This window comes from Rissa tridactyla, chromosome 10 (genome assembly GCF_028500815.1).
Source record: "Rissa tridactyla isolate bRisTri1 chromosome 10, bRisTri1.patW.cur.20221130, whole genome shotgun sequence".
In the NCBI taxonomy this organism is placed as follows: Eukaryota; Metazoa; Chordata; class Aves; order Charadriiformes; family Laridae; genus Rissa; species Rissa tridactyla.
In genome coordinates, this window is record NC_071475.1 from 15,422,851 (window position 1) to 15,448,860 (window position 26,010).

At 45.1% G+C, this 26,010-nt stretch overlaps 1 protein-coding gene across 1 annotated transcript in view; it reads left to right on the top strand.

Moving 5' to 3' along the window:
* The window catches only part of GRM7 (glutamate metabotropic receptor 7), a 275,098-nt gene that overhangs the window by 218,758 nt on the left and 30,330 nt on the right, over positions 1 to 26,010 (top strand). Inside the window, exon 8 of the mRNA XM_054216198.1 lies at positions 13,077 to 14,012. Coding sequence (XP_054072173.1) covers positions 13,077 to 14,012 — 936 coding nt within the window. The remainder of the gene's footprint in view (positions 1 to 13,076; positions 14,013 to 26,010) is intronic.

Below are 26,010 nucleotides of genomic sequence, written 5' to 3' on the forward strand. Positions count from 1 at the left end.
CGGCGCTGCCCTCCCGGGGGTGGGGAGTGGTGGGGACAGAGCGGGGCAGAGCCGGGGGGCAGCGGGGGGGCTCTGCGTCTCTCAGCAAAACCCGCTGGGGAGGCACAAACCAAGGATGCAGCCCGAGACCAAGGGCAAAGAAAGTTTTATTATTATGCTTGTCTGCGGGTTTGGGCTGGCATCCTCCAGGCACGCCCGGCAGTCCGATGGCTATTAACAGCAGCCAAAGGCTCGCTCGTTTGTCTCCCATTTTTATTTATCGAATTTGCATGTAAATTTTTTTTTTAATGTATGGTATTAACAGACATGGCAACTATTGGCTTAAAGCTATTTTATGTAGGTCCGAAACATAATCCAGCTGTGTTTTGCAAAATGAAGTTTTGCTACCGTAGAGATGCAAGTGCCAAGGATGGCAGAGCGGGAATGGTGGTGATGGCATAACACTGTGCCCGTTTGCTTCAGAGGGGAGAAAGAAATCCCACACAGGGTATTTTTAAAAGCTCCGCACACATCAGGCCCGTGTGACCAGTCTTTAGTTTCCAACACTTAAGCAAAGCATAAAGGTTCCTGACAGAGAACGTGTATTGAGTGGGTCAAAAATAATCACTTTTTAAATGTCCCTGAGTACTGATTTCTGGAGAAAATTGACGTGGTTTGCGGCAAGTCTATAATATTGGATATATAGCGTGCATTTTAATGTGTCTCCGGCTAATCGTTCACATGATAGGCAATAATAGCCCCAAATAAACAGCTGCACAGGGTCTTTAGCCTGCTCTTAAAACTTTAGGGGAAGCCTTTATTTGCTTTATTTTCCTTTTTTTATTTGTTTCTTCTTCCACTAATCTGAAAATGTACATTTTATATGAAAACGCTGTGTTAAATGATTCCCGTGAAACAACCTTGTTTACTTGTTAATCGCACCTCTTAATGGTGCGGAGGGTGTGTATTTGACCGTTAAAAGTAGCATCCGAGCATCTGGCTCCCAATGGTAAGTATAATTAGATATTTTTTTCCGTTCTTGCAATGCCTTTCGACTGGCTGGTGCAGGGTAGCACAGACGTTAAACTCCCTTTGCAAAAGTAGATCTTGGGTCCCTTTTCCTCTCAAAAATACAGCTGGAAAAGGTGGGACAGGATTTTCTCCCTGGTTGGGGAGAAACTCAACCCAAGGTTGGAGTTCATTCAGGACATGGGAGCTCTACACATGGTCCCCCCTCACCGGGGGGCGAATCTCCCGCTGCCGGCCGGGCGCTGGGAGAGAGCAGTGCGCCAGGATGCTCGCCACGACTTTAATGAAAACATTAATTACCCTGTTTGTGGGAAGGAGTGAGGAGAAAAATTGACTGCACTGGCAGGGAGGTACACAACTGGGAGCATGTCTTATGGCTGAATATTTAGGGCGCCTGACTGGAAAGAGGAAGTTACCGGTGCCAGTCCTTCTTTTACTTTTCAAAGAGGTGGAAGGGGAAGGGGGGAGAAAGGCAAAGTATTGTGTTATTATTGTTTCAGTATTCAAAAATGTGATGAGGCACAACATTTCTTAGCTTTGCAAGGTTAATTTAAAACAAGAAAAAAAAAACCCCAACCACCCAAAACCAAACAAACAAAACCCTGAAAAGCCTCTGGGTTTTTTTTATATTTTTTTTTCCAGAATTTTAGTAGAATTTCAACTAGACCAATACCATTATCATTAAAGGCATTGCCAGTATTTTTGTTCTTATTAATTTAGATGTTAAATCCATGGAATGATCTTCATTTTCAAGCGGCGTTGCTGGGTTTTTGTATGCCATCTCGGTCTACCTGCTGCAGACCACACCAGCGTCCTGCACGGCTTTGGGAGCAGAAGCAGCCGCCAGCACCAGCCCTCGGCCGCCTTCCCTTGCAGTGACCCCCGTCACAACCATATCACCCTCCTCTTCCTCGCCCGGTTTGCCTTCAGCGAGACGCGACTGCGGCCTTGATGGAAGAGTGGCCCCGAGTGCAGTATAATTAAAGTCCCATCAGCCAACCCTAATTTTCTGTGTACCATCTACAGTCCTTTTAGGGACTGATGGACTGAGTATAACCTGAGCAAGATAATTTAATAGCATTAATAACGCTGCAGCAATCCAATTAGGGCCTAAATGAGTTAGGTACTGAGTTTCACTCAGAATTTTGTATTTCTTTCATCTTGCTTCCCCGGCCTGTGTGTCATTATGCCGTGCACGCTAGACATGATGAGAAAATTACTGTACCATTGATGCTGATTCTTTAAAAAGGGAAAAACGGGACCAAATAATTTGACTAGCAAATACTGGTCTTTGAATCAGCTTGGGAATTAGTAGGATAAATAAACTAAAGCATTTTGAGTTGGCAGGCACTTCAGGATAAATGCTATCCAAATTACACACATGCCATTTGGTACATCTCTAGTTATTACCCTTTCCGTTTTGACAGTAGTATATCGGATTTGGCAGATGCATTCCTTTTTCACCATCGTAAATAACAGAAAAAAATAAGTTATTAGCTCATAAGCAGAGATAAACAAACAGAAAGGGCTAATCCTTTTCTCAAAACTTGGATAAGGTCAACTCACAGCTATACCATGAAAAACAACGCAGAAAAGGAGTTTTCAAGAGAAAAATCTGAATGCCCAGATTTGCTTGTAGAGGTGCCGTTGTCATCCAGGCTTGTTATTTAGGACTCCAACTTGCTAGTTGCTGAGCATTATGAACATGTTAGAAACAGGCATTTGAACATTTGATTTGGACTGCTTAAGTGGTAAGCAATTGCTCTGTCCTAATGTTGAGCTATGTTGTATGTGCTTTGGCGCTTTGGATTGCGGGTTTCTTGTCACCCCGCACAACGAAGGCCTTCAGTGGTGCTGCTGTGGGACGGGCACTGGGCGAGGGCAGAACCACGGGTACGTGGAACGTTCTGGTGGAGTCAGTGGGCACAGAGCAAACACTGCGTGCTGGTGGCTTTGGCCTCTCATCTTGCTTCGTGCTATTTATCCTCTACTGCTGCATTCGTAGCACTCGGATCTGGGGATGGAGAACAGCGTGGGAGTCAGCTAGACCATTTGAGCTTTCTCTGTTAGGAGTCATACAAAAGGTAACCATATCTAATTATTTACTTTATACCTCATGACATTTAAGTTCTTCATTTAAGTTCCAGCTGCAACATGGGTATATTTGAAATAAGATACGTGCAAACATGTCAAACCATCCTAAAAAGTGGAAGAAACTAAAGATCTGAAACACCTTTGGTTGACGGGAACTTTGTTAAGGCTCCTTCCACCAGAATAGTAAAATATTGAACAGTTTTTTTCTTACATAAGTATGTAACTGGGCCACCTCACTTTGAAATGAAATCTTTCATCTTTTCCCTTTTTGTTTTGCATCGCAGTGTATGTGAACCCTGTTGCGATCAGACCACTCCTGTTGAGATCCTGGTGTTTGATGGTTGGGGACACAATGCAGTCTGGTGCTTCATCTCTAATAATAGATGCTGAGTGCTGGGCAGGCCCCGAGGTGGGTTCAGCCTGGAGAAGAGAAGACTCTGGGGAAACCTTATAGCAGCCTTCCAGTATCTGACGGGGGCCTACAAGAAAGCTGGAGAGAGACTTTTTACAAGGGCATGTGGTTATAGGACGAGGGGTAGTGGCTTCAAACTGGAAAAGGGTAGATTTAGATTAGACATTAGGAAGACATTCTCTGCCGTGGGGGTGGTGAGCCCCTGGCCCAGGTTGCCCAGAGAAGCTGTGGCTGCCCCATCCCTGGAGGGGTTCAAGGCCAGGTTGGACGGGGCTTGGAGCAGCCTGGTCTGGTGGGAGGTGTCCCTGCCCAGGGCAGGGGGTGGCACTGGATGGGCTTTAATGTCCCTTCCAACCCAAACCATTCTATGAAATGGCAGTGCCTTGGTCATTTGGGCACAGTGACCCGTTGTTGGTGTGAAGGGGCATGTTCCTCACTGCAGATTGTTCTCATTCGTCAGAGGTGCCAGGCTTCATTTTCCGCTGTGTTTGACTGAAGATTGTGACACTAAAGGACAAGCCAGCTTATGCCAAAATATAATAAATGCTTGAGAGAGGGGTGTCCAGGCTACGATTTCCATAGGTCTGCTTTCATTGTCTCAGTTAGTAGCCAGACAAGCTGTAAATTGCTCCTTTAATTAAGCAGAACTTTATCTCCGTGTATACAACAAGAGAAACATCAGGAGCTGGTAAAAGGTTATGAGCAGTGACATGACCGGAGGGGGTTTCAGGCTGAAATTGTGGCTTGTGAGTTCCGCCAGTGTCACCTCGTCCGAGCTTTGCCAAGTGGCACCACCGTCCTGCCCCCCCTCCCGTCTGCTGAAAACATGCAGCTTTTTAAAGGGCCTTGGTATTGTTTAGAGGAGTGCTTTACATAAATTCCTATGGCTGTATGTAGGCACGTCTGCTCTACATACCTCTGAGTCGAAATCCTAATTCCTACTCAAAGATCGTGCAGTCATTAGCCAGGAAGAAATGATAAACGTCCTGATAAATAGGACTGGCGGGACTCCTGACACTGGGAAACGAGCACTGGCAGATTACTGTGGTCCGCACAGTATGAACCAGTAGCTGAACTAAAAGAGGTTATTGTTTTTCATAATCCCTGCACCACACTAGCTAGATCTTCCCCCCCCAAATGAAAGTTTTAAGAGCGCTAGCACTTTTTCGGGTAAATTCTCCCTCATAGCTGTGTCTCTTGAGTAACCTGCTGGTGATTTCAAGGTGATCTATAGTATAATTAAACACTGAAGGAAAGCTCCAATTGAAATCAGTTGGAGTGTCACTCAATGAAGGCATTCTGGGCTGGTCCCACAGTGAGCTGTCATTTTCCCTGTATGAAGCTGAAATCTGATGTGTAAATATCCTCTTAATGCTGTGCAATAGGTTTTCATCCTCCCCTCTCACCCCGCCCCCCCCCAGATGCCTTTAGAGCACCCTTCAAAAAAAAGCACAAAACCGGATAATTTACGCTGCGCAGGTTTGCTGTGTGCTAGGTTGTAGTGGGAATTGAAGGGAAGCGCTTGGAGACTGAACTTTCCCCTAAAAATTTCTTTTGTTGGTTGAGAGGGAAAAAAATGACTGCAGCAGAATGAACAGCGAGAGACAATGAGGGCTGGTTTTATTAATTTTCAAATGAATACGTGATATTCTGAAATGAAGCCCGGTGTGTAAGAATGGCACGGGTTGCTCCCCGGGTGGGAGATGTTATTTTCCGCATGTAGGATACCAAGGGCACGGCGAGCTCGGCCTGTTTGGTGACACAGGGAGGACGACTCTCAGACTGGACTCCCTTCTGACCGGTTTGACAGGGAGAGGTGCTGGGAATGAAGCGCTGGGCACAACGCAGAGGGCAGCAGCATGGACCCCCCCCCCCAAACCCCCCCGTCAGTCAGTGCTTGGCGTGGGGCCGGTTACAGGAACTCCGACTCTGGGCCACCTACTGAAGGATGAAAAATGGTCTGAGATTGCCTCTGCTTTCAGAAGATAGATTTCCTCTGACCTATCAACTTAAATAGATAAAGACGGTGTATTATAAATGCGCATTTGGAAGTACGTGCTCTTTTTTTAATTAAAAGAAATTATGCAGGGAAGGCGGGGTGAATGCTGAAGACGCATGGGCCATCCCCTTCCATTAATGAGAAGACAACATAAAGCTGTAGTCAGATATAGAAGCATTAAAATAATTAATTTTCAGTTTTATTGTGTGTCAACAGAAATATATGATAATAAGCTTTTTTGCAAAAATTGTAGATTAATCATTTTTCTCTACTTCGGTGTTGTGCTGAAAATGTCCTTGGTTTAATGTAGAACAAATAGCCTTTGGATCTCATTAAAGATGTTATTAAAAGTGCTCGGTGCAACTTGCTTCTGGTGTCCTCAAAGCAGGTAAGATTGGTAGAAAATTATGACAAATATTACATGAAAGAAAAAGTAAGATCTGAAAAGGAAAAAGAAAAATAAATCAGGTTTATATGTAGGTTAAGAACTGCTTATTAAGAGATCACCAAAAAGGAGTTGCAGTGTAGAAACAAAAGTGATGTTTTTAGTTGAAGTTTAAATCGTAATTAATTTAATGTATTAAATAAAATGTGATGCAAACGCTATGCAGATTGTTATACCTGTACCCAAATGCCAACTTGTCCTTTAGTCTAGGTGGAAGAACCAGTGCCGGGGGGTTTTTTACCCGTGATAGGTAACAGAGCTGAGCATTCGGTGCGAGAAGAGTGGAGCGGGAGGGAGCCTCTCCCCAGTGCGCCCGCAGGTATTAAAGGTGTTGAAATGCAGTTAGAGTTTTCTCACTAGAGGAGAATTCAGGTAGATGACTGACCTCCAGTATTTCAGGAGGTCAGTGACCCAGTGAAACACTGGATACTTCCCCATCTCTTCGCCCGCCCAGCATCCCCATCCCCTCTCCGGGGGAGCTGAGACAGCCCCTCGTCCCGCCTCTTCCCAAAGCTTGAAGGAAAGTTATTTTCTGCACTGTGGGATCCCTGCCCACGCCGGGGCTTCCCAGGAGCTGTCGCAACATTAATGAGAGGAGGAAATGGGAGCTGTGCGCATCCTGGGTGAGGCTGATCCTGGGGGCAGTTTGCTCATTAATGGGTATCTGCATCACCAGGGGTGAAGATGGAGGGTCTGGGATTGTTGGAATGTTGTCGTGATTTGTTGACAACATCTCTGATTTGTGCCGAGAATGAAAAACTGCAGGTTTTTTGGCTGGAAGGCTTTGAGAAGCGATGAGTTTCCGTCACCTTCAATTAGAAAGTTGTGATTTGCTTGTCCTGTGTGTGTTTATGGACAGGACGCTGCCCGTTCCCGCAGCAGTCGCTGCTACATTAGGGCTAAACTAAAAGGGCAGCAGTGGGAGAAACCAGAACAAAAAATACATAAGGATGTTTAACTTCTGTTTATAAAGAAGATAGATAGGAGAGATTTAGGATAATTAATACAGCAGAGCAGGAATACTTAGGAGATTTTGCGCTTCCTCGAAAGTCACTTTCTTTTGAGCTGTCCCAAGATAGCTAAAAACACTCGCTAGCACAAACTGCGTGGTCTCTGGTGTGGGGAGGGCGGCAGCGCCGCCGGATGCTCCGTCTCGCTGACGAAGCGTTCTGTGGAGCCGCACTGAAAGGAGGAGGAAAAACAGCTGTTGGGAGGCAGGGGCGAGCTGCAGAGCTCAGGACCGGATCTGGGACGTTCGGCACCCCCGTCCCAGCAGGGATGCTCCTACGCAGCTGGGGATCAGGTTCAGGCACCGCTCTCTCTGGGTGTTGGGGCTGCTGGTTATCGCCACCTACTTCTGCCCTGCACAGGTTTTTAAAGCTGCTTTGAAGTTAGCTGGATTTTGGCTTTGATTTAAAGCAAGAAAACAGAAAGAAACTGAAGAGGGAGGAGTGAGCTCAGTCTTTACCTCATGCCAGGGTGTAACGGGGCTCACAGCTGTGCTGAGGGCACCCAGGAGACGAGGATGGCTCCCGAGCTGGGGGCGAGGGCCACTGGAGCCGGGTCCTGCGAAGGGGCTGGGGCGGGACCATGGCTTCGGTCCCCATGGGGAGGGGACGGGACGGGACAGGACGGGTGGCTTCCCAGAGCTGGTCTGCTGCTGCTGCGGAAAACAGTCATTCTGTTTAAATAGAGGGGGGTTTAGTTTGTGGCGATCTTTTGCGCTACCCTGAAAATGCATTAAGCCTGCATTGCTCAGAATGAAGTGATTTGCTCCTCACAAGCAAAAACATCGGGGTTTTTTGCCTCCATCACCTTGCAGGCTCTGTGCTCGGCTTACGGCTTTTCTGTCAATCCCCTGCAGGCAGTGAAATTAAAATAAGTTACAGTATGAGGTGATGTACCTTATTTGCAGTGTCTGGGTAAGTCATTGGAGTAGCGTCGCATCCTTCTCTGGTAGTTTGGCTTATCATTGCTGTGATCTCTTGAAAGGATTTTAGTTGATATTTTGCAGAAGGCTCTGTTGACTATGTGTTATTGACAGATTCTTAGCTTAAAACCATTATCATGTTAAAGCCCTGGATTTAGAAACTAATTACAAGACATTAATAGCTAAGCCCGAAGAGCTAAGTCATGCAAATATTGCTATCTGTAAAGTTGAATATACAAAAACTGTTTGAACTGCTGACTTAGTAACTGGAGTCCAAAAGCTATCTGTAAGGTGGCAATAAATCTGAGCGCAATCCTCCGCAATTGTTTTCTAATGTGTCCGTGAAATTAATGGCACAGTTATGAAAGTCGTATCAGGGAACACGGCTATTTTTTTTTCCCCGAGTAGGTTAATTATCACTAATGTAATTATTTTTGTACTGATTTTTATTTTAATCAAACATTGCATGAAACAATTTAGTTCAGAACAAATAGCTTATTACAGAAATGTTTGTGGTGGTGAGAAAAAAAGCAGCGATGTTTAAATTATACACATATATTGAGTTACTTTATTCATTAAAATGAACAATTATGCTAGGCCTTATGAGACAGACTAAGCGTTTCTTGTTAATGTTTGTTCTGGAGTGAACATAATGAGAATTTATATTGGAAATGGATCCCATCCCTCTAGCTCAAGGCACTTATGAACTGGATGATGTGCAGGAGTTGGGAGAGCTTGGGGAAAAAAAGAGATAGAGTTAACCTCTAACCAAGATGGATGGTGCACTGCTCCGTGGCTGTGGGGAAAGCACTGAATCTGGAAGAGACCTTGTTCTTTTCTGGGTTTTTTGGTTTGGGTTTTTTTTTTCCTCTGTGCTGTGGCGGTAGGGCAAAACATAGTGTCCCACTGTGACACAGCAGCTCTACTGGGTCCATGTACCACAGAGCGGGGCCAACTTTGAAGTTCTCAGGTCTTTTGAATGTCCTACAAGGAACGAGTTGTGGGTTTGAGGGTTGTTTTGGTTTTTTTTTCCCGTTTATCAGATCAGTTCATCAGTGGATGAACTATAATAGCATCAGTCTGCACACGATGCTGTTGAAGCTGCGCCACTTACCTTGAGGATAAGAGGATGATGGATAGATATGTGATTTTTCAGGACATTAGACACATCTGTCTACAGCACCTAGTGCGGCCTAGGTTTTGCATCTTTCCCAAATCTGGCCAAATTTTAGTGGAGGAGTACCTTGTGTCTCTCGGTGCTGACTTGGTCAAGTGCTAAGTTCAGGATGCAAAGCTGTTGGATAGCTGTGAGTAGGGCGGGACCGGCTGCATCCGTGAATGGTGTTGGTTTGGGAAGAATAAATTCCCTGATATTCCGTATGCTATTCCTATATATGGCTGAAATGGAACGTTCTACATAAAAAAGCAACATTTGTGTTAACTGGAAGAGTACTTTCTTCTGATTTATGAAATTGTTTACTTACTGCTTTCTAGATTATGATTAGCATTTTCAGATAATCACTTTTTGATTATGGGGTAAGATTTTATTATATTTGCTTACAGAAATGTAGTATTTGTAACTATATAGCACGCGTAGTATTTGTTGATTATATAGCACTCTTCCTCCATGGATCTCAAAGATTTCTGTAGGTCTTTATTATAAATATAATTGAAAGCCAACTCCAGCTTATACATGGGGAAATGGAGGAAAAAAATACATGAAGTGCCTTGCCCAAGGTGATCAAACTGGCCTGGGGGCAGGGTCAGCAAAAGAGCACGAACCTCCTGAGTCCTGGATCTGACGTTTCTCTAGTTAATCTCGTCACCTCTGGGTTCAGTAGGTGTGGTTTGGTTATGACTCTTGGTGGGCAAGGTTGGTTGCACATTGAAACAACTGTCTTGGAAATCACCATCATCCTCAAAACTGTTTTTACTTCTGTCGCATCTCTCTGTTAAATAGAGGAGGTAATGTGCAAGAAAAGTTTAGACTTGTCGTGGCAGTCTGCAGCTCTGCTTTCTGTGGTTTGTGTCTCTGAACACTGCTCGGATGCTCCCGCGGCTGGTTTGCTGTCAGCGAGAGCTTGGGCAGGACGCGGCAGCGGGCTGCACCGTGGCTGTGTCCCATGGACGTGTGACGAAAGAAGGGACCAAACCAGCGCTGCGGTTCCTGTCGCTGAATGAAATGCTCTGTTGTTTAGTTTTTGTTGAAAGTCCTCCTACAGTAATCATGGGTAAAAGTTATCCTTGCTGTTTTATCAGTATTTTATGATCCTGATCCTGAAACTCTGAACTCAGAATCTTTAAGGAAGCAGTTTCCAGTTCATAGTGACTCAAAGCATTGGGAAAAATTCACTGAATATACGCAGGTTTAGATTTAAATAAATGCAAGAAATGGCTGAATATAACAATGACTTGCCACAACAGAAGTCTTTTTTAGATCCAGGTTTTCAAAAGCTAAATTATTTCAAGGAAACTGCAGTAAAAGATGGAATAAGGAGGGAGGGGGAAAGGGGCACAGAAAAAAAGTACATCAGGCACAGTCATTTGATCCTAAAGCAGCCAAATACACAAATGAATGTTTTATTGCTTTTGTTTGCATTTCTGAAAGGAGTTATGAACAATAATTTATTTCAAAGACAAAAATTTTTCACAAATATTCTTTTCTGAGGGGGGGAAGTGTCTCTAGCTTGACCCCGAGTCTCCTCTCCCAGCGCCAGGCTCTGGTGCCAGGTGCTTTATCTGACAGGAGGTTTTCATCAATAATTTTCTCGCCAGAAGCAGCACAACACTGCAAATCCTTCTGAGGCCGGTGATACAGAGTTGTCATGGTGTCGGCCCAGAAGACCAGAAAAAGGACTTTCCCTAGTTTTGCCTGATCTTCTATTTATCTCTACACACAGTATCTGCGCAGAATGAAGTACCTTTAGGCTGTCCTGACTACCCAGCAATGCCATGGGATGTGATTGAGAATATGGAAATTCACCCTTTTATAGTCATAACAGGGGTGGGGGGGTATGATAACACATTAGTAATTCTGTGGTTCTATGAGCTGTTGGCATGCAGAAAATTGGTGACAATCCTTTCATCACTGGGTCAAGCCCCATGCAGTCAGGATGCCTTTCTCATTTCACATCAGTGCATGCCGTAAAAAGGGTGTCAAGTAACTTCTGTGTTTAACAGTTACGATGGAAAATGGAGGCTCCAGACTGGATCCATGTGTCTCACTTTCTAGCTGTACAAACCCAGGTAAGTTATAGCTGCCCTGTCTCAGGCCGCTTTCTAAAACGGCAAGATACAAATCAGCGATTAAGAAGAGTAAAGGAAGACGTAAACTGTCGGTCAGTTGATTTCTCAAGGAATTGTCATGAAATTTGACACTTGCTGTATGGGTCAGAGCTCTTGGCCCTGGTTCTCTTTGCTCACCATCTCTTTGGTTCTCTTTCCCACTAATGTCATCTTGGTGCCTCTGAAGCGAGCAGGTTACACGAGACATGCCAGCTTACCCCAGCTCTCTTGCGAGGCAAACGCACGAGCTGGGAGGGCAACTCCAGGTTTGTAAAGGCCTTGCCAGGCTTTGCTAGTTGGAGCAGTGGCGGAGTTGGGCGCAGAAATGCATTTCCTGGCTCCTTATGCACGCTCTTCCAGTAAGACCAAACTACCATTTACTGGTGCAATTCAATGAGCCTTTGCATTCTCCTTTATCATCAGTATTCCTTCAGCTTCTGTAAGCTAACACACCTTCAGCTCAGCACAGAATGAAAGAAGAGTTCATGGATTTTATATTTTTTTTTTTTGGAGTAAGTTGTGAATATTGAAGGTTAATGAAGTTTCTCAAGCAGTGGCAGACCTCTAGAATATCTCTTATTGAGGGATTATTCTTATAACATTCACAGTAGAGGCTCTTGGTAGTATAGTATTTGAGCAGTGTATGATTTCAGGTTTTTTTTCAAATATATGAAATGAAGATGATACAGGATCTATTTTGAGTTAAATCAGAAAAGTGCGACTTAACCCTTCAATTTAAGACTTGCAAACCCCAGTCTTCTGTATATATTAATAATAATGCAGCTGATTCAAGAAACTCATTGTAGAATTTTTTACTTGTAGGGAAAATCCTGGAGCTTGTAAGCATTTAAGTAACCTAAAAAAGAAACTTTGTTTTTAATGACACTTACTAACTTCTATCTCAGGAGATCAGGTTTTATATTTGGAAAAGCCATACATTCCCACACACAGAAGCCATTGAAGCCACTGAAATTTTGCTGGGCAGCCGAGTTGGTAATTGGTGCAATGAATTGGCGCTGGTAATGTCAGGAGCTTCCCAGTTATTCCAGTGGGGACTATTTCAGGGGGGCTCCAGAGCTAAACCTCCCTTGTTCTGGGAAACTGGTTAGTGGCTTTAGTCAGGAATATTTTTGAAATGATTTGTGAGTCTAATTATCTGCAGTACTTGGAAGTCTTTGTGCACATACTTTGGAGTTTAGGTTTCTTAAGGCTGCAGGACAAGTGAGACTTTCCAGTTATTTAATATAATCATTAATAATTTGCATGCCCAGAAGCATGTATGGTATTTCAAAAGCAGAATGTGACTTTGAGATGAAATATTATCTAATTATTGTATTTTTCATTGATGACTATTTTCTTTGTCCTTCATATTTCTCACTTGGCTCATATTGCAGATCTTGCCACCTTCTCACTGATTCCATGCCCTATATAAGACACATTTTCACCTCATTTAAAATATTAACCTGGTCAGTAGCGGTTCCAAGAAGGGAGGTCTCTTGTTCTGTCTCGGTAAGAAGCCCCAAGCTCTAGATGTATGAAAAGCAGTTTGTGAATGTAGCTGCTGCCTTCCCTCAAGCCACTGCAGCTTTCTTACTAATTTTCATGGAAGAAGGAAGAGGGTTACTCCCTACTGCTCTGTCTGATGTTGTGTGTCATTCCACCAGAATTAACTACTAATAAAAATGAAGGCAGTAAATACAGTCACGCATCAAAGTCCCGTGTGAAGACACTGGCATGTGTAGTTCCTGGTGCTTTTCCAGGAGTCTACCACATATAAAGTTTATCCATTTGGTTTTTCTCTGTTGTAGGTTCCCCTTTGGTCCTCCCCTCTTCCATTCCCGCCCTGGATGTCTGACAGTGACGTCTAAATAACCAGCCTCTTTCTATTTCACCTGTCTTGTAGATCGACGAAATGCAGTGGGGCAAAGGAGTGCGTGAAGTCCCATCCTCGGTCTGCAGCCTGCCTTGCAAGCCGGGAGAGAGGAAGAAGATGGTGAAGGGGATGCCGTGCTGCTGGCACTGCGAGCTCTGCGACGGCTATCAGTACCAGGCCGACGAGGTGACCTGTCTGCTCTGCTCATACAACGAGCGGCCCAACGAGAACCGAACAGGATGCCGTTCCATACCCATTGTCAAGCTGGAGTGGCACTCGCCCTGGGCTGTGATACCCGTCTTCTTGGCTATGCTGGGAATTATTGCCACCATTTTTGTCATGGCAACGTTCATCAGATATAACGATACTCCCATTGTCCGGGCTTCGGGGAGGGAACTCAGCTACGTCCTATTAACAGGGATATTTCTGTGCTACATCATCACATTTCTGATGATCGCCAAACCAAACGTTGCCGTGTGCTCCTTCCGGCGTATCTTCTTGGGCTTGGGGATGTGCATCAGCTATGCAGCCCTCTTAACTAAAACAAACCGCATCTACCGCATATTTGAACAGGGCAAAAAGTCAGTGACAGCACCTAGGCTTATAAGCCCCACGTCACAGCTGGCGATCACCTCGAGTTTGATATCTGTTCAGCTTCTAGGTGTCTTTATTTGGTTTGCCGTTGACCCACCCAACATCATCATAGATTATGATGAGCAGAAAACTATGAACCCTGACCAAGCCAGAGGAGTTCTCAAATGTGACATTACGGATCTACAAATCATTTGTTCCTTGGGTTATAGCATTCTTCTAATGGTTACGTGTACTGTGTATGCCATCAAGACTCGGGGTGTCCCAGAGAATTTTAATGAAGCTAAACCCATTGGATTCACTATGTACACTACCTGTATAGTATGGCTTGCCTTCATTCCAATATTTTTTGGCACTGCCCAGTCAGCCGAAAAGGTAGGTGAAAAATGAACGAACGTGCACCTGATATATCAGGATTCATTGCAATTATAAATTACGTACCGATGTTCAGCTTTACATAGATTTTAAAATGAGCTATCCAGTTGGCTCATTACCGAGACATGTGCAATATATAGCACTATTTTCCTTCTCCATTTAGCTGGTGGGTTATTCATTTGATAAACTGGCAAACGATCAATAGCAATCATATTAGCCATTAGTTTTATTGTTGCATCCATTTCAATTGTATCTTTTCAGTTGGATAAGTGGGAATTAGCTGTCATGTCCAGAGAGAGGCATCTCTTAACTAAATCATTTTGAATACAAGATGTAAGCAAAAAAACCTGTCAAAAAGTAGCGAAGTAGACTCCTGTGCTTCTGGTGTTCGGCACTGAGGGTGGTGCTCCATCTGATGAGTGCTGTGCTTCAGGAATGGCAGCCTCAGGGCACATTTACACCGCAGGTAAATAGTTTGAGCTCCAGCCGCTGAGACTAGACTGACACTCTCTCTGTATTGGTTATTTTTAAACTAGCCCAGGCAGGCTTACCCTGGAGCTAATGGCAAGGGTATAGCCAGAGTCCTGGAGTGAAAGCCAGGTTGCTTCTCTTCGTAAGTGAGATCCACTTAAGCCCATGGAGTTGCCAGACCAAAATGTTACACTTATGCGATTTAAGAAAAAGCATCCAAACGTTAGGATCTAATCCATTAGTTGGGTTGTTACAAAAATCAATTACTGCAAAGCGCCGTCAGACTTGATTAAAAGACTCCCATTGGCTACGAGAGGCTTCAGATGGTGCAGAGGGCCCTGCAGTGTGTCTGTCCGAGGGCTCACAGGCACATCGCCTCCATCCCTGCTCTCAGCTGCTCAGCTTAGGGAAACACACCCCGGCAATCAGAGTAGACGTGCACACGAAGAGATGCAAAACTTGGTCAACTTTGGGCTTTGCTGCCCACAGGAATTGGGTTTAAAGTGCTCTTTGTAAATATATCGAATCAGCTCTGCTGGGACCAGCCCAGCGTGTTGCAGCTGCTGCTGAGATGGTTTAGGTACAAACATTAACAGCTTCTCTTTTATCTCACACAAAGGAACAAGGAGAAAGTCACTCTCATCTTCCCGTTATATTTATTGGTGAGGATGGTGGCCTTGGAGAAAGAGGGCAATAATAAACAGCCAGAGGACAGTATAATTCATTTTCCAAAACATTGCCTGAAGGTCTATTGGCAGGAAAAAAAACTTTTCAGATTTGCATTTAAAGTAGTTAGGAAGGGAAAACCTTAGTTGCTCTGTGCATTTTGAGTAAACAGTGTTCAAACTGATCTGCTACTACAACGTGCAGGGCTAAAGCAAACTGTGAGGGTCTTGGGCCCCTTCTGTTACGTCCCTGCTGGTGCCCAAGCGGTTCCAGCTAATGTTTGGTGATAGAGATCTGGTTTTACTTCTCTCTGAATCTTGTTTGGAGGTAGCTGTAATTTCGGAGTGATTTGGCAAATACCTGTGACTCTAGTCTTTGGGGAGAAATGAAAATATTAGGCCGTCCTGAGCTGCTGTCAGACTGTTTTACCCTCCCCATCCCTGAACCCATCTACTTCCCCGGTGTTCTCCGCCTAAATCCAGGCATCATTGACCTCACCGCAAATGCTTCTCCCACAGATCTTGCATGGATCTGGTAGCATACTGTCAGTTATCCCCACTTACTGAACCCAGGCTTCCCTATGCAGGAAAGAGCTTTGGCTTCTTGCTCTGTTTTTTCCCCCCTCTATCTTCATTTAATGTTTGTTCTTTAACACAAGACTTGGGCAAGCTCACCGCTGTGGATAAAATTATTGCACCTTTTAAACGAGTGAGCAAATTTCATATCCCAGCTAACACATCTCATTTTGTGCCAGGGGTATAATTTCCAAGTTTGCAGTTGTTAAACTTATGGATTATTGGAGTAAAATTGCAGTGTCGTTCAGGCAGGTCCACGCTTTGGCTACAGGTCGCTTCCATAGGAAGGTGCCTCCACCAGCGCTTTCTCCTTTGCAATTCGGCAGGCTGGTTGTACAGAGATTTGCAATTGTTCTGGCCTCAGTTTGCCGGTGGAAGAGGGGATCGCCTGGGAGGAGGCAGAGGTCATGGAGATTTCCATGTATCATCTCACCTCTGCAATGGGTTTTACAGGCAGCCATTGCATCCCAAAAGGGAATTAATTTCAACTGGAAAGGAGGTCTGCCAAGTCTTACAAATGCTTCAAACACCCCCGCTCTCCCTGTCAAGGGAGAGATAAGAAACAGCGTAAGCGGCTTTAAACGCAGTTGGGCCCGTTTGTAACTTTGGTCTGATGCAGGGGGTACAGTGCAGCTTTTGTGCTCCCTGCCTGGCAACGCTTTAGGCCTGCAGGTGACCAAGATGAAGTGCTTTAAATTGTTGTTTGCAGAGATTTAACCAGGCGATAGCAAGACCCAAAGAATTTCAAAGGCTGCTGCCAGCACTGAAAATCGTCTGGTAGCAAAAGCTTTCGGTTTCTGTACAGTCACAGAGCTGAAAATTACCCTGTGCTTCTTTGAAAGAATAAGATTCTTGTACACGTTTGTGTAGGACAGCAAAAGTGATGATGATTAACTGGATTTCACACAGAGCACAGAAGAAGGTACCGGGCAAAGCAAACAGCCCTTCGCTGTGCTGAGCTCCAGCCCAGGGGAACATCCCACGCTGCCCCACAGAGCCCGCGGCACCCACTGCCTCTCCTTGCTGCAGCCCGCGGTGCGGGGCACTGGGGGCAGGGGACTTCAGTGTCTGCTGGCGGTCACAGCACAAACTCATCACGTGCTGCTGGGGCTTATCACCATTCCTTGGGCTGGAACCTGGTGTGTTTTGTCCAACAAACAGTCCAGTGTGATCACAGAATGGTTTGGGTGGGAAGGGACCTTAAAAACCACCCAGTGCCACCCCCTGCCCTGGGCAGGGACACATCCCACCAGACCAGGCTGCTCCAAGCCCCGTCCAACCTGGCCTTGAACCCCTCCAGGGATGGGGCAGCCACAGCTTCTCTGGGCAACCTGGGCCAGGGGCTCACCACCCTCACAGCAGAGAATTTCTTCCTCAGATCTCATCTAAATCTCCCCTCTTCCAGTGTAAAACCGTTCCCCCTCGTCCCATGGCTCCCCTCCCTGATCCAGAGTCCCTCCCCAGCTTTCCTGGAGCCCCTTTAGGGACTGGAAGGGGCTCCAAGGTCTCCCCGGAGCCTTCTCTTCTCCAGGCTGAACCCCCCCAGCTCTCTCAGCCTGTCCTCCCAGCAGAGGGGCTCCAGCCCTCCCAGCATCTCCGTGGCCTCCTCTGGCCCCGCTCCAACAGCTCCGTGTCCTTCTGCTGTTGGTGCCCAGAGCTGGAGGCAGCCCTGCAGGGGGGTCTCCCCAGAGCGGAGCAGAGGGGCAGAATCCCCCCCTCACCCTGCTGCCCACACTGCTGGGGATGCAGCCCAGGGTTTGCAGGGGGTTTCTGGGCTGCCAGCGCACATTGCCAGCTCATGCTGAGCTTCTCATCCACCAGCACCCCCAGGTCCTTCTCCTCAGGGCTGCTCTCCAGCCATTCTCACTCCATCACACCTAGGCAGCGGGCATGCATGCAACACGCATGGATGCACTGACGTATAGTCCCTATAGATGGTCCAAGGCTTCCCCAGCCTGTAGGCACTGGCAGACCTTGGCTGTGGCGCACTGGGCCATCGTGCTGTGCCAAGCCCAAGTGCTGCACCTACAGCTCTGCTGCTGGGGCTTTTTCCCCCTTCTGCTCTGCACAGAGATCGAGCTGCAGCAGCTTTGCTGCTTTGCTTTCCGCTCCGTCTCTCTTGTTTTGAGTGGGGATGAGGGGGTTGTACTTTTTTGGGCTTGCTAGTGATTTCCTGTCAGATATTTTCTCTGGAAAATATTGTGTTTAAGCTTAGCCACGCAGGTCTTTGCTGAAATGGAAATTGCACCTGCTGAAAATCTCATGCAACGCAATCTTTTAAACTGGGAAATGGGGTTATATATAATGTTGTGATTTTCATTGTATGGATTTATTTTATTTTATCAATAAATACAAGCATAATGTTGTTTGCTAGAAAGCATATTGAAAATACCTACCTTGTTCAGTACAGAAAATAACAACCACAACAACAACCAAAAGAAGCAGAAGTATGCTGCAATACTTCATAAAAGGCAAATAACTCGAGCAGTAGCGTTTCCAGCAGACTGGGGGGAGGCAGTGTGGTTTGAGGAAGGCCAGATATCAGAGTCTGCACCACAGGATGGAGATAAAACATTCAGTGTATGGGAGGCGGCACATGGAACAAGCGAATTCTTGACCTTTTTACAGCTTGTATTTACTCAGCCAGTTTCTTCGTTTGCTCTCTAAAAATTCAGAAAACACATGGTCAGTTAGCATTTGTAGGCTTAGGCTGGTAATGCTGTTTCCTAATGGGCGTGGAATATGGTCGTCCTTACCGAGTTTCACCATTCTTTGAGTTTCTTCGGCTGCGATGCAGTGGTCACATAACTGCTGCTCCACACCTGTGAGTCGCTGCTGTTGGCCAGGTTTTGGGGGTTGTGTTTCAGGGTGGGGTTTTTTGCATTTTCCTATAACTGTTAGTATATATTCTAAAATGCTGATGTAACCCTTCAGGACCAGGACACAGTACTGGGGACTGGAATCGTGCCCTGTCTTTGCTCAGAAAGATCCTTCCTTTAGTATGTATTTGGTGGAAAGCCACTAAACACAGAGAAGAGTCCCTCCAGAGAAGAGAGTCACTTACCGTTCAGCCCTGAGCAGCTCCTAACGATCAAAACCATCATTAGCTGAAGGGTCAGTGGGTTTTGGGGTCGAGGATGGGGGACGAGTCCATCCCCGCCTGCTGCCCGGCTCCTGCCTTGGTGTTGCTCAGTTTGTTAACCCGAACATTTGGAGAGGGACTGTAGGGATGAAACACTGCTTTTACACTCCTGGTGTAATTGTTTTTGACAACAAAACTATTTTAAATTCTCCGCGGATCTGTGGGTATCTTATCAGAAACAAAGTGGCCTCAAAGAGCTGTTAAACCAATTACAGGAGTCATAGCTCCGCGGCAGAGTCAATACAAAGTGGCACTTGAAAAGAGCAGAGATTGCTCTGTAAGGTCAGGCGAAGCACAGCGAAATCAATAAGCCAAATTGAGTCAAAATTTGAGAGTACGAAAGCAAAAGGACGGGGATGCAGGTGGTGTGGGAATGCATCCTGCGGGAAGCTGCGCCTCGCACCCTGCGCAGAGATTAATTAGTCCCTGCAGCCTCTCGGTTGGTTGTTCATCCACTTTTCTTTCCTTTGATGATCTGTTCCTTCCCGAGGCAGGAACTGCAGCCGGGGATTGCGGGGGCCGATGGGGGCCTGGTGCCCCTGCCCTGTCCCTGTCCCGCCGTGCCCGGGGCAGTGCCTGGGGACGCTGCAGCAGGGACTCGCGTCTGCCGGGCCCTGGCAGCGTCCTCCGGCGCGAGCGCTGCTTCGGGAGATGCGTTTGAGATTGACCTGCTTTCACAAAGTCACATGTTTTCACATCTTGGGGTTTTTTTTTTTGTTTTTATTGTTTTCCCTTTACAGATACTGTAACAAGCAAAAGCATGGCAGAGTGTGTGATCTGCTCTAACACATCTTGGAAACATCGCTTCATAGGTGGCACTTATAGTTTGCTTTTTTATTATTAGTCTCTCTCGTAATGTAAATATTTTTAAAACTTACGCTATTGCGGATTTCCACAGGCAATACTTTCATGGTAAGAGCAAAGTGAAGAGGGAAAAGCACCTGTAGTTAAATCAATCTGATATGCAGGGTTTTTAAAATACTGGTTTGCTTTTTCTGTATATAAAAGTCAATTTATTGTTAGGAAAAATAATACTTTACAACACTTCTTATTACCATTTTTTTAACCTTTGTTGTGTAACGACAGTTGTGTTTATGATTAAGTGAGTACTAAAAGGCGGCTGAGGCAGGCGGGTGGAAGCAAACCTCCCAGCCCCGTGCAGGGCATCCTCAGCCGGTGCCTTTGGCAGCAATACGGGCAGCGGCAGCAGCCTTCCCAGGGGGCTGCATCCCTCTCCTCCTCCTCGGTGCAGGAGAATCTCCCAAGAAAGCAGCTGAGATAAAATGCACATCCCAAATTTAAAGTAAGTTTTTGCAAAGAATCTCTTTGTTTAGGCAAAACTTGCACGGGAAGGGTGGGATAGGAGACTATGGAGATGTTGAGTTTGGGTGTGGTGGTGGTGTACGGGGATGAGTAGCGCAGGAGGAATTGCCTGTGGTTTGTATTTAGAGTGGGGTTTTTTCTTGCCACTGTGTTGTACTCTTCTAACAAAGTTCAGCTCTAATAATGAAGGACTGTGAGGTTACAAGCTATTTTCTTCTCCTACGGTTCTTTAGTATTACCATATATATTTATTTTTTTTCCTGTTGTTTAAATTACATTTCCTGAGTCCCTAGAATGTAATACTGAAAAATTCGACCCCTTTAATGGCAAACCTGAGCATCAGTCTGCTTTATGTAGCAGACATGCCAGAACCCACTGGGGTACTTCGCGTGCCCGAACCCCAGCGCTGCTCGGCGTTACTCTACGAGCGCATTTGGCACTTCTTCAGGCTGACGGCATCCCTCATTAGTGCGTAGAGATGTACAGCTTCCTGTGAGCCTGCTCCTCAGATTGGGAAGCAGGAACGCAATTTGGAAATTTGCCAGAGCTGTAACCGTTAGATTAAAAGAAATCATTGTCTCCGCAGGTTTGAAGTCCGTATCTGTACTCTATAACTATGTACAGATGTAGTTGTGTGTTGAATATTCCCCTAAGATCTTATTTTCTCAAATTATGTCATTGAACTAATATAGAGGGATATGTCATCATTATATTTCTATGTTTCGCAGAGATTTTATTGCCTCGTAGCTGTGATTACTTTTATTTAGTAATTGCTAAGATTAAAATAATACATTTCTGGATGTATCTACGAGCTAGTAGTAACTGTCAACATGCTCCTGATTATATTCTCCAAATAGGATTTTTTCTTGAAGTATTTTCAGGACTTTTTTCAAGTTAAAAAAGTTATAATCCTGACCCTGAGTGAGCGATGATGGTTTCTCAGCCAGTGTGGTCCTCCCGCCTGGGAGCTTTATTCATCCTGGAAGGAGGAGAGGTGGGGAAAAGTTGACCTTGCAGTCATCATTTCCCATCAGCTTATTTTTGCGTCCAGATTGCGGGAACCCTGGGCTGTAGAGGTGGCTTTTTAATTGCAATACAACCGCTGTGAAATGTGAAGTCCTTAATCCCTTCTACTCTTCCCCTTTCCTCCTTGATTCTCTATTTATATAACGCCCATTCTGTTCAAATGAATAAGCAGGGCAAGGCAGGTATATTTGGCAGCAACATTTTTACTTACTGTGTTGAATGTTACATAAATACTATAATTTGAAGGCGCATGCAAAGTGGATTCTTATTCAGATTAAATAATGTCACATTAACATGGTAGCACTTCAGTATATGTTCTATTTTTTGGTGAAACTAAGTTACCCTTCAATTCTCTGCAACACAAATACCGATTAGCCAGGTAGGACACACGTTTATTTTCTCCCCTGGGAAGGCTTGAGATGACAGTTGCTATAGCAACTCTATAGAGGTGGATTTTGGAGTTATGAGGATTTTAATGCAACATTTGTCGGAGTTTTATACTGTTGGCTGGTGGAGAAAATCAGGCTTTGAGGCTCACGGGGAATGTGACTTTGAATCTACCAGAATCTGGGGCTCATACGAGGACAGTTGTGAATTGTAGCTTTTGTTTAAAGAAGCGTTCTAGTAATAGTACTGGTGTAAAACTCATTAACCACAAATATTAATTCTCTCATTCATATGCTTTCAGTTCGCCCGTCGCTTCGTTATATTAGGGATCTGCGTCTTCAGATGCTGAAGTTCTTAATTTTATCCAGCCTCAAGACTGTATCTCTGAGAAAACTGTGGAATATAATGATTTGACGTTAGAGTTGTCCTGAGACGAGCCTGAACTGAAAAGCAGCTTCACTTAATTTCAGTTAAGGGCCTCCAGGCTGGAGCTGTAAGATCTGGAGATCCTCCAAGAAAAAGAGTATATAATAAAGTCCACTTCTGTGGAGTATGGGGCTATTGACAGTGAGTACATAGTACTTCATTTTAATTGAGAGAAAAATCAAATGTTCTTTGAAATCTAGAAATTAAATAATCAGGGGATTTTTATTTTTTTTTTTAGTGATAACCTTTATTACAAAAACGATCCTGGTGGCCTGCATTTTTATCAGGGTATGTAAGAGCGCTACTGTAAAAGTATGTAAAAGACCTTGTGAATACCTTTAAGTGTCTATAGAGTTTCAAAGTTAATTTCTGTAGAACTAATCACAAGTCTTAAACATATAACTTCTCAATATCATTTATTTTATTACCTTCTGCATTCACTTTGTCTTCCAAGGGGAATGGGATGCTGTGACTAGTCAAAAAATAGCATGAAAGGCTTATAAGGTGTCGCTGCTACTAATGGTTTCACCCTAAAAAAAAAAATTAACATCAGTATTTACATACACATCATGGGAGCAGTGAGGGCTACAGGAATTTTGAGTTCCGGAGTCACTGATCTTTTGCCACTCACTTGTTTCTCTGTCCCCGGTGTTTTGGTAGACCCAGCGCTTTCTGAACATTGCTGGCTTATGGCCTCCAGCAGCTGCTTTTGAGAACTCCCCCGGGAGAGTACAGCTCGGGGAAAATATAGTAGTGCTGACTGGATTGCTTCCCAGTGTTTACGAATCGCTTCGGGAATTAGATGGCCTGGTCAGGAATACCTGCTCCATCTCCCTCTGCTTAGTAGCTTGCTGCAAGAAAAAAGGAAAGGAAAAAAAGAAAGAAAAGGGAAAAAGGGGAAAAAAAAGGAAAAGAAAAAAAGAAAGAAAAGGGAAAAAGGGGGAAAAAAAGGAAATGAAAAAAAGGAAAAGAAAAAATGAAAAAAGGAAAAAAGAAGAAAAAAGGAAAAAGAAAAAAGAGAAGTGAAGCAATATTATAAAAAGTTGAGCAAAATTATAGTGGCCTAAACTCAGGCACCTGGGATTTCTGGATATACCATACCCTAACACTTCGGTGTAGCAGAGAGAAGCGTGGTTATTTGTCACTTCCCTTTGACATGATGGGAAATGGCTTAGGGCTCGCGGAGAGCCAAATTAAGGCTTAGATAGAACAAGTTGTTAGACTCGGTTGGTGCCAAAAAAGGATGGGAGGTTGATACTGCAGGTGCCCCGCTCCCCTCTGCGCTGGCAGGGGGGGATGGCTGAGTGCCCCCTGCTGGGGTTTGGTGATTCGGAGGCTGCTGTGGCACCAGGTTGTGCCTGCTCCCGTGGGGGACGAGTGTGGCTCTCGTTAGCAGGAGATGGATCAGGTGAAGGCTGTTCGGCACTGAGATTCATGAGGAGATGCGCGAGGGATGGTGGATGTACCTCTGGGCGGTGGCTGTATTTTTAAGAAAACTTGGAGCTATTTTACTTTGCGGCTTTGCAGCATGCGCCTGAGGCAACATCTGTAGAAGGGATGAGCTAGTTTATAATTTCATTGCCTTGTCTCAAGCTTTAAATGTAGGGTGGGAGCTTCCAGAGCGGAGAGCACGGCAAGCTCTCCCCTCGGCAGCAAGGCATCGCTCCGGCAAGGTGGTACCCGAGTCTGCAGAAAGCAGCACGCACACAAAAAAAAGGAGCAATTCTGGAAGAAATGGAACCTGGCTCTGGGACATCCAAACACAATCTCATTTATACCGATGGAGCTGCGTTTCCGTACGCCGGATTTGACACTGGGTATTTCAAAAGCACTTTGAGTCACTTTTGTAAAGGATTAAATATTTCCTGAAGTTTTGCTACTCTCTGAAGTGAGACTAAAATGGTATATTAATACGTGTTGCCATGAAATTTCTTGTAATTGCATTTCTACGCTGCGTAGAAAACAATGAGCGGTGGGAAAATATCTCTGTATATTTAAATGTGTTTTAAAAGCTTTAATTTTCACTTATTTCTGGAACTATATAATGATTCTGGACTTTTACCCACCACTAATTTGTATAACGTTCAGCCAGGCAAAGATTGGAGTGTTTCAGAAATGAATACAATAATAACAGTCGTAACAGTTCCTTGCATGCAGGCGAAACCTGAAGCGTTTTACAGATGGATTTAAAAACAAGTTAGGAGCATTGTATCAGCTGGTGTGGAGCAATTCTAGCAGCGCTCAGAAATGCAGTTTAAGGCAGGCAGGTGTGTGTAATTCTATGTATGTTCTCAGGCTGCGTCCGTCACTGGGGTGTGCTGTGAGCGCCCTCCGGGATCGCATTAACCACACTAATAACGGCGTCAGCAAGTGGGGAAGATTGGGCAATTCAAACTGGGCAGAAAATAGCCAGGATCTGGCCAGGCTGCGGGCACTGACACCTGTGCTCTTCAAAGAGGCATCTTTAATGACGGGAGGAATGAAGAAAGTTTGGTGATATACACATTCCACAGAGCTGCATCGTATTCCCAAGTCAGGACTCTTCTGGAAGAGGGATTTCTCCCTGTGCTTGGTGCTGCCTGGGAGATCTCCCATCCAAGCGTCTGACTCTGTTCAGCACCTTCTAGTTGAGCCAAGCCAGTAAAAGGCTGCAGGACCACTAAAATTGCAGGTCTACGTTGTCTCTATTGTCAAGGCAGGTATTTAAAGCTAGGTAACAGGAAAAAGTGCATGCTCAGGGTGAAATAAGAGATGATTAGAGTAATTAGATCCTCCTCAGAAGACCATAAATTAATGGTGATTATGATTCTTGAAACAACAGAAGCATAAGGTACATCTAACATTGATCTGTTTTATCACATTTGCTGCATTGTAATGCTCCTTTAATGTTAATATGTACTTTTGTAGTAAAATCTAATTGAAAACACTGAGCAGGCAGAGCCCAAGGCCACAATCATGTTCCACATAATTACCTAAGGAGGAGGGTGTACATTTCCAATGAAGGGATGCCACCAACCGTTAGCCAGGTATCAGCCGTGCAGTCATTGTGTTCATGCTTATATGGTAATAGCCTTACCGGAATATATAGGTGAAAGCTAAAAGATAATTAACAATCAATTCATTTTGTGAAATTTTCAATTATTGAAGCAGGTAGCTTCATAATGGAGTAATAATCCTGCATTTAAATTTGTGTGTGGCTGTCTCATAACAGAGATGTATTCACTTCAGCAGAAATTACTTTAAGTTAGCAACCCCGCGGTAGTTCTGCAGTCTCCGAGGGACTCTTTGAAGCCTGCGAGCGTGCTGCTTTGATGTCTGATGTAGAAAGTGAGGGATCTCTTCGCTGTGATAATTCTAGCCTTTTCCATTCCCTTCTGTGTTGAGGAGAGAGAAAAGATCTGATTCGGAAGATGGAAAAACAAATGGAACCCAGAAAAGGAGCATGCAGTATAGAGGGGAAAATACCCCCGCCCAGATCTGGGCAGAGTCACCAGTTCTGTGGTCAGGGGCACGATGTGACAGAGCTGCCAAATTCCCTGCTGCGTCCTGTGGTCTCCGCTCTGGATCACTTAAGCAGACCAAAACCACGCAACCAAAAATACCCTCCCCTTGGACAGAAGCTGCAGGTCTCCGAGAACATGTCACGGCAGGGAGTGCTGCTGCAGGTACTATCTTGCGGGGAGGAAGGGGGTGTTCTGGGGCAAACCCATAAATTCATAATTTTCCATTGGTATTTGAAGAGAACCGTTCTTCCATGCCACCGGTGCAGCCGGTCATCGCAGCGGGGAGGCCAAAGCAGCTCCTCCTCCGCAGCGTGCTGCATTTGGACTTTGCCCAGTTAACCCACAAGGTATGAACAATCTCCAGTTGCCTGGGACAGCAGACTCCGGGAATATTTTCCGTGCTGTTTCACATTGCCTGTTCTGAGCCCCAGAAGCGGCGGAGGCGTTTGTCCCTCGCTCTCCGGGCACTTGTGTGGCAC